Raw genomic sequence first — 13,283 nt, 5'->3', positions numbered from 1 at the left:
CAATATTAATGTAACAATATTGGAATTATTAATGCTTTAACTGAAGTTTAAGTTTCTCTATTTCTAAAAATCAACTTTTGTTTAATTTCGCTTTCAATTTCTCCATATATTCTATTGTTTCAAATATTTCAAACTAAGACTATAATTTATATTCGAAAAACACTGATCATTATTGGTTACTTACATATTAAATGAAACTCTTTTTTTTAACTAATCTCCCACACAACTTGCTTAGGATAAGTTTGGTACGAAATAGTGAAAAAACTCTAATTCCCATTTCATTCACATTCGAAATAAGGGAAATGGGAAAAGAGTGAAAACTCCCATTCCCACAGCATTCAGAATAGGGGTGAATGTTTTAAGATTTTATTTATATTTTTATTATATTTTAAAAATTATTCATTCGTGATATATAAAAATATTTTAAGCTAAAAAATATGATTAGAATATTTTTTTGCATTTGTTTTTGCATAATTTTGAAATATAATTTGTAATTTAATTTGAATTAGTTTAGGAAACTTGAAACTCATTTATTTTTTATTTATTTTATTAAAATTGAACAATTAAAAATAAAAATATAATTATTTTAATTCAATTATTCTTCAGCTGATGTATGATTACGTTCTCATATAACGCAGCAAGTGAATTTGTGATTTGAATAAACTTTCACAGCAAATTAACAAAACTCCAAGTTGGAACATACAAGTCAAGTACGGCTTTGGGTCAGTTGGCTAATGAACACTGACTCTAAGCTTCAAATTTGGCAGGGTACGAGTTCAGGTATGAGTTCAACCCTTGGTACTTGCAGTCTCCAAATATTATTTACGAATAATTATATATAAGAAGTAATTTTCGAGACAACTGATGATAGTCAGCCAAAAATTTAATTATTTAAAATAATATAAAAAGAGTTTTCGTTGTTGTAGCTCACTACTTTTCGAAATCTCTCTATTAATTAGTCACTACTGTCATATTGACGTTGAAATCAAATTTAATAAAGACCTAATATTTTGATTATTAAAAAATTTACTAAAACATATTTTTATAATAAAAAACAAATGCAAATTTAAGTAGATTATATCCTTATCTTTTTAACTATAAATTTATGTAGTGACAATACATATAATATATGTATTATAATTACATATACATAAATATATATTTTTGTAAATTTGAATTAAAAAAAATTGTCACTGAGACATAAGAAATTTATCAAAATAACACTCGTTGTATTTTAAAAATAAAAACTGTATAAACTTAATATAAGTCATAAGCTAAGGTATTAGGACATTATGTTACCATGTCCTCTTGTTGCCATCATAATCAAAGCCAGTTAGATTTGACAAATTTTTCTTCATATAAAATGTATAAAACATTTATTTAAAAGAAACTTATGTTTTAAATTATATTTTAATATTATTATCTGTTAATTTTAATTATACTATTATAGAATTATATAAATTAATATTAATTTCATGACGATATCAATTTATCGGAAATATAGTATATATAAAAAAATACTTAATTAGTTTAAGTCTTTTGTAAAATCCTAAACTGTAATTCATTTTACAAGAATTTAGTAATAGAAAGCTTACCAAGCTCAAATCTGTATCAAGTACTTATTAATGTACATTTTTAAGAAGATTAAAAAGAACTTAACGAAGAAATATATATTTTTTCTTATAAATATTTTTTGTTGTTTATTTTACAATGGGAACTAAGTATAATAAGTATAAGTATAAAAGGTACGTTGCAATTGCATTTTAAATAAATGATATTATTGTCTCAATTTAAGTCCAGATGTATTTTTGACTAAAATCCTTATTTCTAAATTTACAACTTACCAATTATTGGTAGCGTATGACTACTTTTTTAACAAAATTTTTAAATTTCTGTTAAGTTGTTGTAATTCAAAAAAAACTCTAAAGTAGATAACATGAAAGAAATTCCAAGACGTATATTTTGATGAAGATGTAGATTGGTGTTGGTAGTATAAAAGGGGAGGGGACTGAATGCGAGTGAGAGTGAGGCGGATACAAGGCATATCATGGGAAGGGAGTTAGAGCTAAGGTTGGGGCAAACGCTGAAAATTGAGACATTCATGTATAACAAGTAACTGTTTAGCACTTGACTATATTCTGATCTCAGTTGAGCTAGGACAATTAGGTGGTTGCTGTAAGGGGACGACGTTGTGCTCTTTCTGGGAAATATTAGGCGGGCTGTTTGAGAACAGCAACTACAGACATTCCTACAAGTGGAAGCAATCCAGCCTTAATTAATTTTCAAATTAATCCCAAACAAAGAGCTATATCTTTAATTTTGGACTTATTGATTTTAAAGCTGATATAAGTAAAAACTGCAATTAAATATATTGAAATAAAATTGTACGACACCAGGGTAATTAGTTAATAGCTAATTAGTTAAGAGTTAATTTCTTGACATATGAAGGAATTTTCTACTTTAAATTCGTTTTTATTATATTTTAATATATTGCACATCATGTGTTAAAGGAAGAACTTATGATAAAATTGCAAAAAAACAGCCGAAATATATCCTTACATAGAAGGGCACTGTTTTAATCTTACGTGTGTAAGACGACATTCCCTTCATACATTTAAAAACAAGGTTTCACAACAACAAAATAGAAGAAGATAATCTTTTTTCCTAAAGTAATAATTTTACAAATATGTGTATATTAGATATAGATGAATACTAAATACGTGAAGCAAATATATATATACATCCAACTTATAGTCTGTTCTGAGTTCATAAGGAATAATCATATATAGATGCAACACCATTAGCACAAGTTATATTATTGTGAGAACGTTATTTGTTACATGTTACTTACGTTAACTAGCAAATTCGTTGAATTTTAATATGCACGTTCAACTATGTCCTCATTGTGATATAACTCAGTATTCATTAATCCATTTAATTCGATACTTATTACCAACCCGTACGAAATTCTAAATCTTTTAAAGAATTTTTCTCGTAAATTGCTTGCAAGTATTCTCATCACTGTTGGTTATTGTCTAAGTTTGTGTACCATATATCAGGACATGTATAATAAGAGACCTGAATACAGAATAAAATCTATTGGAAAGAACATCACACTGGAAATATATGGTCAATTGTGGTTTTTTTTCGGTTTGAAGTCATACTGATAAGATCCAAACATTTGGTTAACAAAACCTTATATGCAATGTTCAAAATACTGATTTTAAGGTCGAAACAAAATAAAATATTTACCTTAGTCTTTTTATGCTATAAAAAATATATGTATTTATTTAAATCATACCAAAAAAAAACATATTACCTGCAGTTTATCCTTTTTTTAAAAAAAGAAAAAATTGTTATGAGTTCTTGGGTATGGAAGAAGGAACCTTAAGTAAATTGGAGTTAAAATTCTCGTATTGAATCCTTGTCTTCTTGGGTTACAGTGACACCAAGTATATCAACTAACATTGGTTGGTTGCTTGGTTCCAGTGGTAGGCCAGGATAACTTCCATGTACCTAAATTAGAGACTTTTCGCCATTTTGCTACCACGTTCCTCGCAAAAACCCCTAGAATAAAAGAGTAGAGACTAAATCCTTCCCGTCGAATTCATATAACTTAATATAATCTCTTCTTCACCGATGAACAGTCTGATAACTGCCAAAGAAGTATCTTTTTAAAAACTATCTTCTGGACGCCAGAGCCGGGTATTCACAAAGAAAATGTATTATGGTTTCTTTTTCTTGCGGGTTTCCACAATTTCTGCAGTGAGGATTATAAGGAATCAACTAACATTACTACAGCTATTAATAAGAGCACAATCATTTCAAAGATGTGATCATGTTCGTTAACAATGATAAATATTGATCAAATCTCAGCAAAATTATAGTGGTAAAGATGGTTAAAAACTTGCTTGATACCAATTATTTTAGCTTTTTCTATTTTATCTACATAAGCTTTTACTATACACCTTTTATACGTTCTGTAGAATATATATACAAAAAAATATGTTCTGTTGTGCATATGCTTAGTGTATGTATGATACTTATAAATATATATATTCTCTATATTCAAAAAATTTTTATCTGAGCCATATCCTATATGAATACGTATATATATTCGCTATATTCAAAAAAATTTTTATCTAAGCCATAATATATCCTAAATGAATCTGACACCAGCAATATGCACGGACAGACAAGGAACTATTCCTTTTGATAACTTCTTATCGGATAATTCTTAGAATACAAATTGGGTGTGCTGCAGTTTGTCGAGACATCGGAAAATGTCTACCATATACTCTCAATTCTCGGATGTGGAGAATATACCAACATCCCACTTATGATGTTGATTTTCTACAGCTAAGTTTAGTTCACTAATAAACAGATTTCGTTTTAGAAATCATGTATTAGAAAATAAAAAGCCGTTGTTGAAATGCCACCTAAATCTATAAAACTTAATAATGTCTTTAAAATCTTCTCTGCAAAATAAAATCGGGTAATGCTTTACTATTTCAACATTTACATGATGTATTAAGGGACTGATATTTGAGTTATGATAATCATTCTATCATTATTTTTCCTTAAAACAGCAAGTTATGTAAGTTTATACTTAAGAATTATTCGGTGCCTAGCAGTACCTATTGTTCGAGATAAATTGATCTTAATATATAATTTATTAAAAAAAATTCACATATATTTTTCTTCTGCTTTTATCTATTCTCTATTTCAATCCAAATGCTATAGTTTTTTTTTGCAATCGGTAGAAAGCATCAACAGATCATTTCTCGGCCTTTATGGCTAAGATCAAAGCCTAATATTATATCTTTTCTTATTACTGTTTTAATGTATGAGTGAGTATATGCGCAAGTATAAATATATATAAATATCATGTTCACTGTAGAAAAGTAAGTTTTTCTTTTTATTCTTTACAGAATTTATTTTGTTATTGTAAAATAATTAAATAAGTACACTTGCTTGTAAAGCAAGTGTACGTATTTAATTGTAAGTAATTGTAATTTAATTGTAAGTGTAAGTAAATGTTTACTTATTTATTGTTTATTTGTAGTAATATATATCTCTATAATGTATTTGAACATACTATGTAAAGTTGAAGCTATATTTAAAGAAGGTTGTGCTACCTCTAGCTTTTCGCATTCCTCTATTCTAGTTTTATTAAAAAAATTCAGCTGAACTATTATTAAAATTATTAAAAGGTAATTAAAGGGCATTTAAAGGGTAATCTATATACCTATACGCATTTATACGTATTAATATATAGTAAAAAAAACATACATAATATTAGTGCTTTCAATTTTTCAAATTACATTGAGAGCAACAAGTAACGTGGTAATCTATAATCATATGATCGCTTGCGTTATATTGCCTTAAGCGTAAATCTTACAATCCAATCTAAACACTTAAGGTTTACTTAACTTAAATGTTTATCGCATAAGTACAACTCAATATTTTCATGGAATGTGCTTATTAAAATTTCTTTATATAGAGGTTTTTCGAAAAATAGTGAACTACAATAACAAAAATTCTTTTTATATTAATTTAATTTTTGGCTGTTTCCAGTATTGCCAAATACCTATCATCAGTGGTATTGGAAATAGTTCTTGTATTTAAATATTCGTAAATATTTTTTAGAGACTGCAAATACCAAGAAACGAAATCCTGCCCTGCCAAATTGGAAGCTCAGAGTCAGTGCACCGTACTCGAATTTTATGTTCGCACATTTTTCTGGAGTTTTGTTAATTTGCTGTGAATGTTTTTTTATTAACAAATTCACTTGCTCATATAAACCAGCTGTAGAATAATTGAAATAATTATTTATATTTTTATTTTTAATTGTTTAATTTCAATACTATTTCTTTATTTACATTTTTTGTCCAAGAATTTCTAGAATATTTTTTCAACTTAACCTCTCCAATACTTTTTGGACATCAGGACATACACATGATGAGGTCGTGGTCATTTCTTTTTGTGTGTAGAATCGACTTTTTAAAACTGTCTAAATCGAATGGATTTAAAATATGACAATTTGTTTAGGTTTGGATTTTTATTGTTCAATTGAATAAATTCTAAAACATTTTGAGTAGAATATTTAGCATATTCCTTCTTCCTTTCTATCTCTCTCTCTCTCTGTGTAAATATATTTCGTCGTTGTTAATAAGTTCTTTTAAAAATAATTACAATCAATTGTTTAGGTTTTCTAAATATTTTTATTTATTTCTTCAATTATATTTAACTTAAATTATTATTATTATTATTATTATATGCTTAATTTTTTTCCACATAATTTATTATTGTTTTTTTGTTTTGTTTTAATGTTAGCAACTTTTAATATAATTTACTAAATAATGTATTGTATGTGTCGTGTGTATAGAATTGGGGTGCATGTTTGTATGAATTCATTATGTAAATGTGTACTTTAAATTGATTTTTTTTATATATATTACTTTTACTAAACTACTGAAATTGTTGTTATTATGCTATTGGTATGCCTGGAATATGTTTTAGTTATGTACTCCTTCTTTTTCTTCCAATTTTTTAACATTATTATTAATGTTTTTCCATATGAATGAGCTAAAAAACGATCTAAAAGTACGGTTGATCGCAGCGTTTTTAGTTTTGCAAAGTTTTGATAAAAGAAGTCAATATTTTTGTTTATTTATTTATTTTTATTTTCATTTAAAGATTTGTTTTTTATAATTATATAATTATTTATTGATGCAACTGTAATAAGGATCGCATTCGTCCTTGTTTTTAAATTTAATATTTTATTTTTTATATAGTTTCATTTCTCAAATATTGAAATTTATTTATTTATTTAAATTATTAAAATTATATATTATTTTAATTTTATTTTGCTTAAATCGAGTTTGTTTTATGATTTTGTTGGTTCATACTTTCGATTAAATTTAAATTATATAATTACTTTTTAATTCTATTTCCTTAGCTTGTTCTGTTCGATATTTAAAACAAAATTAACGCAAAAAAACATGAGAACATTTTTTATTGAATTTAAAATATTATCATTTTGTGATCTTTATACGAAATATAAATTAAAAAATGTTTTTTTTCTTGTTTCTTATCGTTTGTTATTATTTTTATGTTAATTTTGTGTAACTGATACTTTTGAATTTAATAATCTGAATATAAATATGCTCCAATTTTGCTTATAGGAAATAATCCGGTGTTCTTCGTGTAACGTGTGGTTCGCCACGTCGGGGTGCTGGGTCAAATTGTAGGCTGAAATGAAAAAAAACAACAGATATTTAATATAACTATTTATAAATAAAATAATTAAAATAGAAGTGATTAAAACTAGCAATTAAATAAAAAAAATAAAAATAAAAAATAATAAATAAAAATAAAAATAAAAAATAATAAATAAAAATAAAAATAAAGTTCCTAGTAAAAAAATAAATAAATAAATATATTCAGTTAACTTATTTATTGTATAGCTGTGGTTTATGCTTGATTTTTAATATCGAATGACCGAATAAAAATAATATAGTTGGAAATGATTTTAATCCACAACGATTTATGCGATGTTCTAATATTTAATCACGGAAATTACGATACAGTAAATGATTACGGTGAATTAATGAGTCAATTCAAAAGAATTAAGAAATTTTATTTTTCTGCAGAGCGATGAAGATTATTATGATATGTTACCAATATATGGAAATGCTAAAATGCTGTTTGGACATATTAGCAACTACGAAATATTGGTTTTAATATACGTCCTTTTTGACAATCACTGATTTTTAAGTTTCAATCAGCAAATAACACAAGGACAAATATTAGTTACTAGTTCTTTATATCCCACAACTACGAAAAGAGTATGTCCAAAATTTGACTGGAGTGTTATCATCAAGTGAAAGCGTATTATGATATGTTACCAATATATGGAAATGCTAAAATGCTGTTTGGACATATTAGCAACAACGAATTATTGGTTTTAATATACGTCCTTTTTGACAATCACTGATTTTAAAATTTCAATCAGCAAATAACACAAGGACAAATATTTATTACTAATACTTAATATCCCACAAAAGAAAAGAAAGAGTACGAAAAGAGTATGTCCAAACTTTGACCAGAGTTATTATTACCATCTAGTGAAAGCGTATTATGATATGTTACCAATATATGGAAATGCTAAAATGCTGTTTGGACATATTAGCAACAACGAAGTATTGGCTTTAATATACGTCCTTTCTGACAATCACTGATTTTTGAGTATCAATCAGCAAATAACACAAGGACAAAGATTAATTACTAATTCTTAATATCACACAACTACGAAAATTTTATTTCCAAAATTTGACTGTAGTTATTATTATCATCTAGTGAAAGCGTATTATGATATGTTACCAATATATGGAAATGCTAAAATGCTGTTTGGACATATTAGCAACAACGAAGTATTGGCTTTAATATACGTCCTTTTTGACAATCACTGATTTTAAAGTTTCAATCAGCAAATAACACAAGGACAAATATTAATTACTAATTCTTAATATCCCACAACTACGAAAAGGGTATGTCCAAAATTTGACTGGAGTATTATCATCTAGTGGAAGCGTATTATGATATGTTACCAATATATGGAAATGCTAAAATGCTGTTTGAACACATTAGCAACAACGAATTATTGGTTTTAATATACGTCCTTTTTGACAATCACTGATCTTTAAGTTTCAATCAGCGAATAACACAAGGACAAATATTAATTACTAATTCTTAATAACCCACAACTACGAAAAGGATATGTCCAAAATTTGACTGGAGTATTATCATCAAGTGGAAGCGTATTATATGTTACCAATATATGGAAATGCTAAAATGCTGTTTGTACATATTAGCAACAACGAATTATTGGTTTTAATATATGTCCTTTTTGACAATCACTGACTTTTAAGTTTCAATCAGCAAATAACACAAGGACAAAGATTAATTATTAAATTTTAATATCCCAGAACTACGAAAACGTTATTTCCAAAATTTGACTGTAGTTATTATTATCATCTAGTGAAAGCGTATTATGATATGTTACCAATATATGGAAATGCTAAAATGCTGTTTGGACATATTAGCAACAACGAAGTATTAGTTTTAATATACGTCCTTTTTGACAATCACTGATTTTTGAGTTTCAATCAGCAAATAACACAAGGACAAATATTAATTACAAATACTTAATATCCCACAACTACGAAAAGGTTATGTCCAAAATTTGACTGGAGTATTATCATCTAGTGGAAGCGTATTATGATATGTTACCAATATATGGAAATGCTAAAATGCTGTTTGAACACATTAGCAACAACGAATTATTGGTTTTAATATACGTCCTTTTTGACAATCACTGATCTTTAAGTTTCAATCAGCGAATAACACAAGGACAAATATTAATTACTAATTCTTAATAACCCACAACTACGAAAAGGATATGTCCAAAATTTGACTGGAGTATTATCATCTAGTGGAAGCGTATTATGATATGTTACCAATATATGGAAATGCTAAAATGCTGTTTGGACATATTAGCAACAACGAAGTATTGGCTTTAATATACGTCCTTTCTGACAATCACTGATTTTTGAGTATCAATCAGCAAATAACACAAGGACAAAGATTAATTACTAATTCTTAATATCACACAACTACGAAAATTTTATTTCCAAAATTTGACTGTAGTTATTATTATCATCTAGTGAAAGCGTATTATGATATGTTACCAATATATGGAAATGCTAAAATGCTGTTTGGACATATTAGCAACAACGAAGTATTGGCTTTAATATACGTCCTTTTTGACAATCACTGATTTTAAAGTTTCAATCAGCAAATAACACAAGGACAAATATTAATTACTAATTCTTAATATCCCAGAACTACGAAAAGGTTATGTCCAAAATTTGACTGGAGTATTATCATCTAGTGGAGGCGTATTATATGTTACCAATATATGGAAATGCTAAAATGCTGTTTGGACATATTAGCAACAACGAATTATTGGTTTTAATATACGTCCTTTTTGACAATCACTGATTTTTAAGTTTCAATCAGCGAATAACACAAGGACAAATATTAATTACTAATTCTTAATATCCCACAACTACGAAAAGAGTATGTCCAAAATTTGACTGGAGTATTATCATCAAGTGGAAGCGTATTATATGTTACCAATATATGGAAATGCTAAAATGCTGTTTGGACATATTAGCAACAACGAATTATTGGTTTTAATATACGTCCTTTTTGACAATCACTGACTTTTAAGTTTCAATCAGCAAATAACACAAGGACAAAGATTAATTATTAAATTTTAATATCCCAGAACTACGAAAACGTTATTTCCAAAATTTGACTGTAGTTATTATTATCATCTAGTGAAAGCGTATTATGATATGTTACCAATATATGGAAATGCTAAAATGCTGTTTGGACATATTAGCAACAACGAAGTATTAGTTTTAATATACGTCCTTTTTGACAATCACTGATTTTTGAGTTTCAATCAGCAAATAACACAAGGACAAATATTAATTACAAATACTTAATATCCCACAACTACGAAAAGGTTATGTCCAAAATTTGACTGGAGTATTATCATCTAGTGGAAGCGTATTATGATATGTTACCAATATATGGAAATGCTAAAATGCTGTTTGAACACATTAGCAACAACGAATTATTGGTTTTAATATACGTCCTTTTTGACAATCACTGATCTTTAAGTTTCAATCAGCGAATAACACAAGGACAAATATTAATTACTAATTCTTAATAACCCACAACTACGAAAAGGATATGTCCAAAATTTGACTGGAGTATTATCATCAAGTGGAAGCGTATTATATGTTACCAATATATGGAAATGCTAAAATGCTGTTTGTACATATTAGCAACAACGAATTATTGGTTTTAATATATGTCCTTTTTGACAATCACTGACTTTTAAGTTTCAATCAGCAAATAACACAAGGACAAAGATTAATTATTAAATTTTAATATCCCAGAACTACGAAAACGTTATTTCCAAAATTTGACTGTAGTTATTATTATCATCTAGTGAAAGCGTATTATGATATGTTACCAATATATGGAAATGCTAAAATGCTGTTTGGACTTATTAGCAACAACGAAGTATTGGCTTTAATATACGTCCTTTTTGACAATCACTGATTTTAAAGTTTCAATCAGCAAATAACACAAGGACAAATATTAATTACTAATTCTTAATATCCCAGAACTACGAAAAGGTTATGTCCAAAATTTGACTGGAGTATTATCATCAAGTGGAGGCGTATTATATGTTACCAATATATGGAAATGCTAAAATGCTGTTTGGACATATTAGCAACAACGAATTATTGGTTTTAATATACGTCCTTTTTGACAATCACTGATTTTTAAGTTTCAATCAGCAAATAACACAAGGACAAATATAAGTTACTAGTTCTTAATATCCCACAACTACGAAAAGAGTATGTCCAAAATTTGACTGGTGTATTATCATCAAGTGAAAGCGTATTATAATATGTTATCAATATATGGAAATGCTAAAATGCTGTTTGGACATATTAGCAACAACGAATTATTGGTTTTAATATACGTCCTTTTTGACAATCACTGATTTTTAAGTTTCAATCAGCAAATAACACAAGGACAAATATTAATTTTTAATTCTTAATATCTTATAGCTACGAAAAGGATACGTCCAAAATTTGAGTGGAGTATTATTATCATCTAGTAAAAGAGCATAATGATGTGTTACCAATATATGGAAATGCTAAAATGATGTTTGGACATATTAGCAATAACGAAATATTGGATTTAATGTACGTCCTTTTTGACAATCACTGATTTTTAAGTTTCAATCAGCAAATAACACAAGGACAAATATAATTTTAATATTATTACAATATATAATAAAACTATTAATAAAATTAATATATCGAAATATATATATAAAATTGTAAAAAAAACATAATTATACAAAAATATTGAATACCAATAGGGTCAAAAACTTCCGGCGTAGTGTTCTCGTTTTGACTTATAGAACAGAGGGGTAATTATAGTAAGACATGACTAAAATTTTATCGCTTGAATATAATAATATCTATAACAGTGTTAAAAAATTTATTTAAGAGTATTGAAATTTTATTACTTAAGTCTTTGGTATAATGTAGTGTAGACATGAGATAGCCGAAAACATGCAGAAATAAAAATTACGTACTTTATGAGTGTAAATATGAAATGATTTACATTGTGACCGAAAAGTTTTCGGAGGTTCTCATTTAAAATTCGCGCGCTGTATATTTTTCGATATTTTAAGTTTATGTAGTTTGGCAGCACTGTCCTTAATTACTATGCCAAAAATGAGCGCGATCTGTCAGACAGTTCGTTTACGGCAGCTGTTGAAACCAGTTCACCTCAGTAGTGCGTTGCGAAAAAAACAATGGAAAAAAATATTGAACAAAGAGTTTGCATCAAATTTTGTTTTTCGAACGAAATTTCGTGTGCAGAATCGTTGCGAATGCTACAAAAGGCTTATGGGGAATCAGTTTTATCGAAAACTCAAGTTTATGAGTGGTACAAAGCCTTTCAGGACTGTCGTACGACCGTCGAAGACATGCCGCGTTCTGGACGACCTTCGACCTCTACCACCGACGAAAACATTGAAAAGGCAAAGGAAATCGTGTTCAAAAATCCTCATGTGAGTGTTAGAGAGATAGCACGAGAGCTAGGCATCGGTCGTGAGATGGCTCGTTTGATTTTGGTGGACAATTTGTGTATGCGACGTGTCAACGCCCGGCTTGTTCCGATTCACCTCAATTTGTTCAACATTATCAACGATTTTAAGGCCAAACATTCAATAAATACCATCGAACAGCCACCGTATTCACCTGATCTTGCACCGTGTGACTTTTTCCTGTTTCCCAACCTCAAATTACCACTCAGAGGAACGCGTTTTGAATCCATAGAAGACGTAAAACAGAATTCGCAGAGGGAACTCAAAGCCATACCGGAAAGCGCCTATAAAAAATGTTTTGATGATTGGAAGAAACGTTGGCATTTGTGTATCGCTTCTAATGGAGCATATTTTGAAGGAGATAAAATAAATATTGATGAAGATTAAGAATTTTGCGTTTTATTTAAAATTTCCGGAAGCTTTTCGGTCACAATGTAGTTACTGTTATTGTTTCTCTCTAAAGTAAAAATCGTAGACATACTGACTGACTGACACAAAATATTTTTTTTAT

The 13,283-nt window shown here is 27.8% G+C and overlaps 1 protein-coding gene, 18 non-coding genes and 1 pseudogene across 19 annotated transcripts in view; all 20 read right to left on the bottom strand.

Annotated features, from left to right (window-relative positions):
• Positions 1 to 7,024: 7,024 nt before the first annotated feature.
• The window catches only part of LOC119687321 (serine/threonine-protein phosphatase PP2A), a 43,501-nt gene continuing 37,242 nt past the window's right edge, over positions 7,025 to 13,283 (bottom strand). The window contains exon 4 of the mRNA XM_038101599.1: positions 7,025 to 7,254. Within this exon, the coding sequence (XP_037957527.1) occupies positions 7,182 to 7,254 (73 nt within the window). The 3' untranslated portion in view covers positions 7,025 to 7,181. The remainder of the gene's footprint in view (positions 7,255 to 13,283) is intronic.
• On the bottom strand, positions 7,675 to 7,808 carry LOC119662798. Its single transcript, XR_005250904.1, has one exon. It is a non-coding gene; the product is annotated as a small nucleolar RNA psi18S-1377 (small nucleolar RNA).
• On the bottom strand, positions 7,902 to 8,035 carry LOC119662842. The gene has a single exon (XR_005250937.1). It is a non-coding gene; the product is annotated as a small nucleolar RNA psi18S-1377 (small nucleolar RNA).
• Positions 8,146 to 8,279, bottom strand: LOC119662851. The gene has a single exon (XR_005250945.1). It is a non-coding gene; the product is annotated as a small nucleolar RNA psi18S-1377 (small nucleolar RNA).
• On the bottom strand, positions 8,377 to 8,510 carry LOC119662841. Its single transcript, XR_005250936.1, has one exon. It is a non-coding gene; the product is annotated as a small nucleolar RNA psi18S-1377 (small nucleolar RNA).
• On the bottom strand, positions 8,604 to 8,737 carry LOC119662835. Its single transcript, XR_005250930.1, has one exon. It is a non-coding gene; the product is annotated as a small nucleolar RNA psi18S-1377 (small nucleolar RNA).
• LOC119662839 lies at positions 8,828 to 8,961 on the bottom strand. Its single transcript, XR_005250934.1, has one exon. It is a non-coding gene; the product is annotated as a small nucleolar RNA psi18S-1377 (small nucleolar RNA).
• LOC119662848 lies at positions 9,059 to 9,192 on the bottom strand. Its single transcript, XR_005250943.1, has one exon. It is a non-coding gene; the product is annotated as a small nucleolar RNA psi18S-1377 (small nucleolar RNA).
• Positions 9,286 to 9,419, bottom strand: LOC119662833. The gene has a single exon (XR_005250928.1). It is a non-coding gene; the product is annotated as a small nucleolar RNA psi18S-1377 (small nucleolar RNA).
• Positions 9,513 to 9,646, bottom strand: LOC119662849. The gene has a single exon (XR_005250944.1). It is a non-coding gene; the product is annotated as a small nucleolar RNA psi18S-1377 (small nucleolar RNA).
• On the bottom strand, positions 9,744 to 9,877 carry LOC119662840. Its single transcript, XR_005250935.1, has one exon. It is a non-coding gene; the product is annotated as a small nucleolar RNA psi18S-1377 (small nucleolar RNA).
• LOC119662836 lies at positions 9,968 to 10,101 on the bottom strand. The gene has a single exon (XR_005250931.1). It is a non-coding gene; the product is annotated as a small nucleolar RNA psi18S-1377 (small nucleolar RNA).
• LOC119662837 lies at positions 10,192 to 10,325 on the bottom strand. Its single transcript, XR_005250932.1, has one exon. It is a non-coding gene; the product is annotated as a small nucleolar RNA psi18S-1377 (small nucleolar RNA).
• On the bottom strand, positions 10,423 to 10,556 carry LOC119662847. The gene has a single exon (XR_005250942.1). It is a non-coding gene; the product is annotated as a small nucleolar RNA psi18S-1377 (small nucleolar RNA).
• Positions 10,650 to 10,783, bottom strand: LOC119662832. The gene has a single exon (XR_005250927.1). It is a non-coding gene; the product is annotated as a small nucleolar RNA psi18S-1377 (small nucleolar RNA).
• On the bottom strand, positions 10,874 to 11,007 carry LOC119662838. The gene has a single exon (XR_005250933.1). It is a non-coding gene; the product is annotated as a small nucleolar RNA psi18S-1377 (small nucleolar RNA).
• LOC119662844 lies at positions 11,105 to 11,238 on the bottom strand. Its single transcript, XR_005250939.1, has one exon. It is a non-coding gene; the product is annotated as a small nucleolar RNA psi18S-1377 (small nucleolar RNA).
• Positions 11,329 to 11,462, bottom strand: LOC119662843. The gene has a single exon (XR_005250938.1). It is a non-coding gene; the product is annotated as a small nucleolar RNA psi18S-1377 (small nucleolar RNA).
• LOC119662799 lies at positions 11,567 to 11,689 on the bottom strand (annotated as a pseudogene).
• Positions 11,786 to 11,919, bottom strand: LOC119662846. The gene has a single exon (XR_005250941.1). It is a non-coding gene; the product is annotated as a small nucleolar RNA psi18S-1377 (small nucleolar RNA).

Source organism: Teleopsis dalmanni, chromosome X (genome assembly GCF_002237135.1).
Source record: "Teleopsis dalmanni isolate 2A chromosome X, ASM223713v2, whole genome shotgun sequence".
NCBI lineage: Eukaryota > Metazoa > Arthropoda > Insecta > Diptera > Diopsidae > Teleopsis > Teleopsis dalmanni.
Note: the sequence above shows the minus strand (reverse complement) of the source record. Positions and strands in the feature narration are given on the sequence as shown.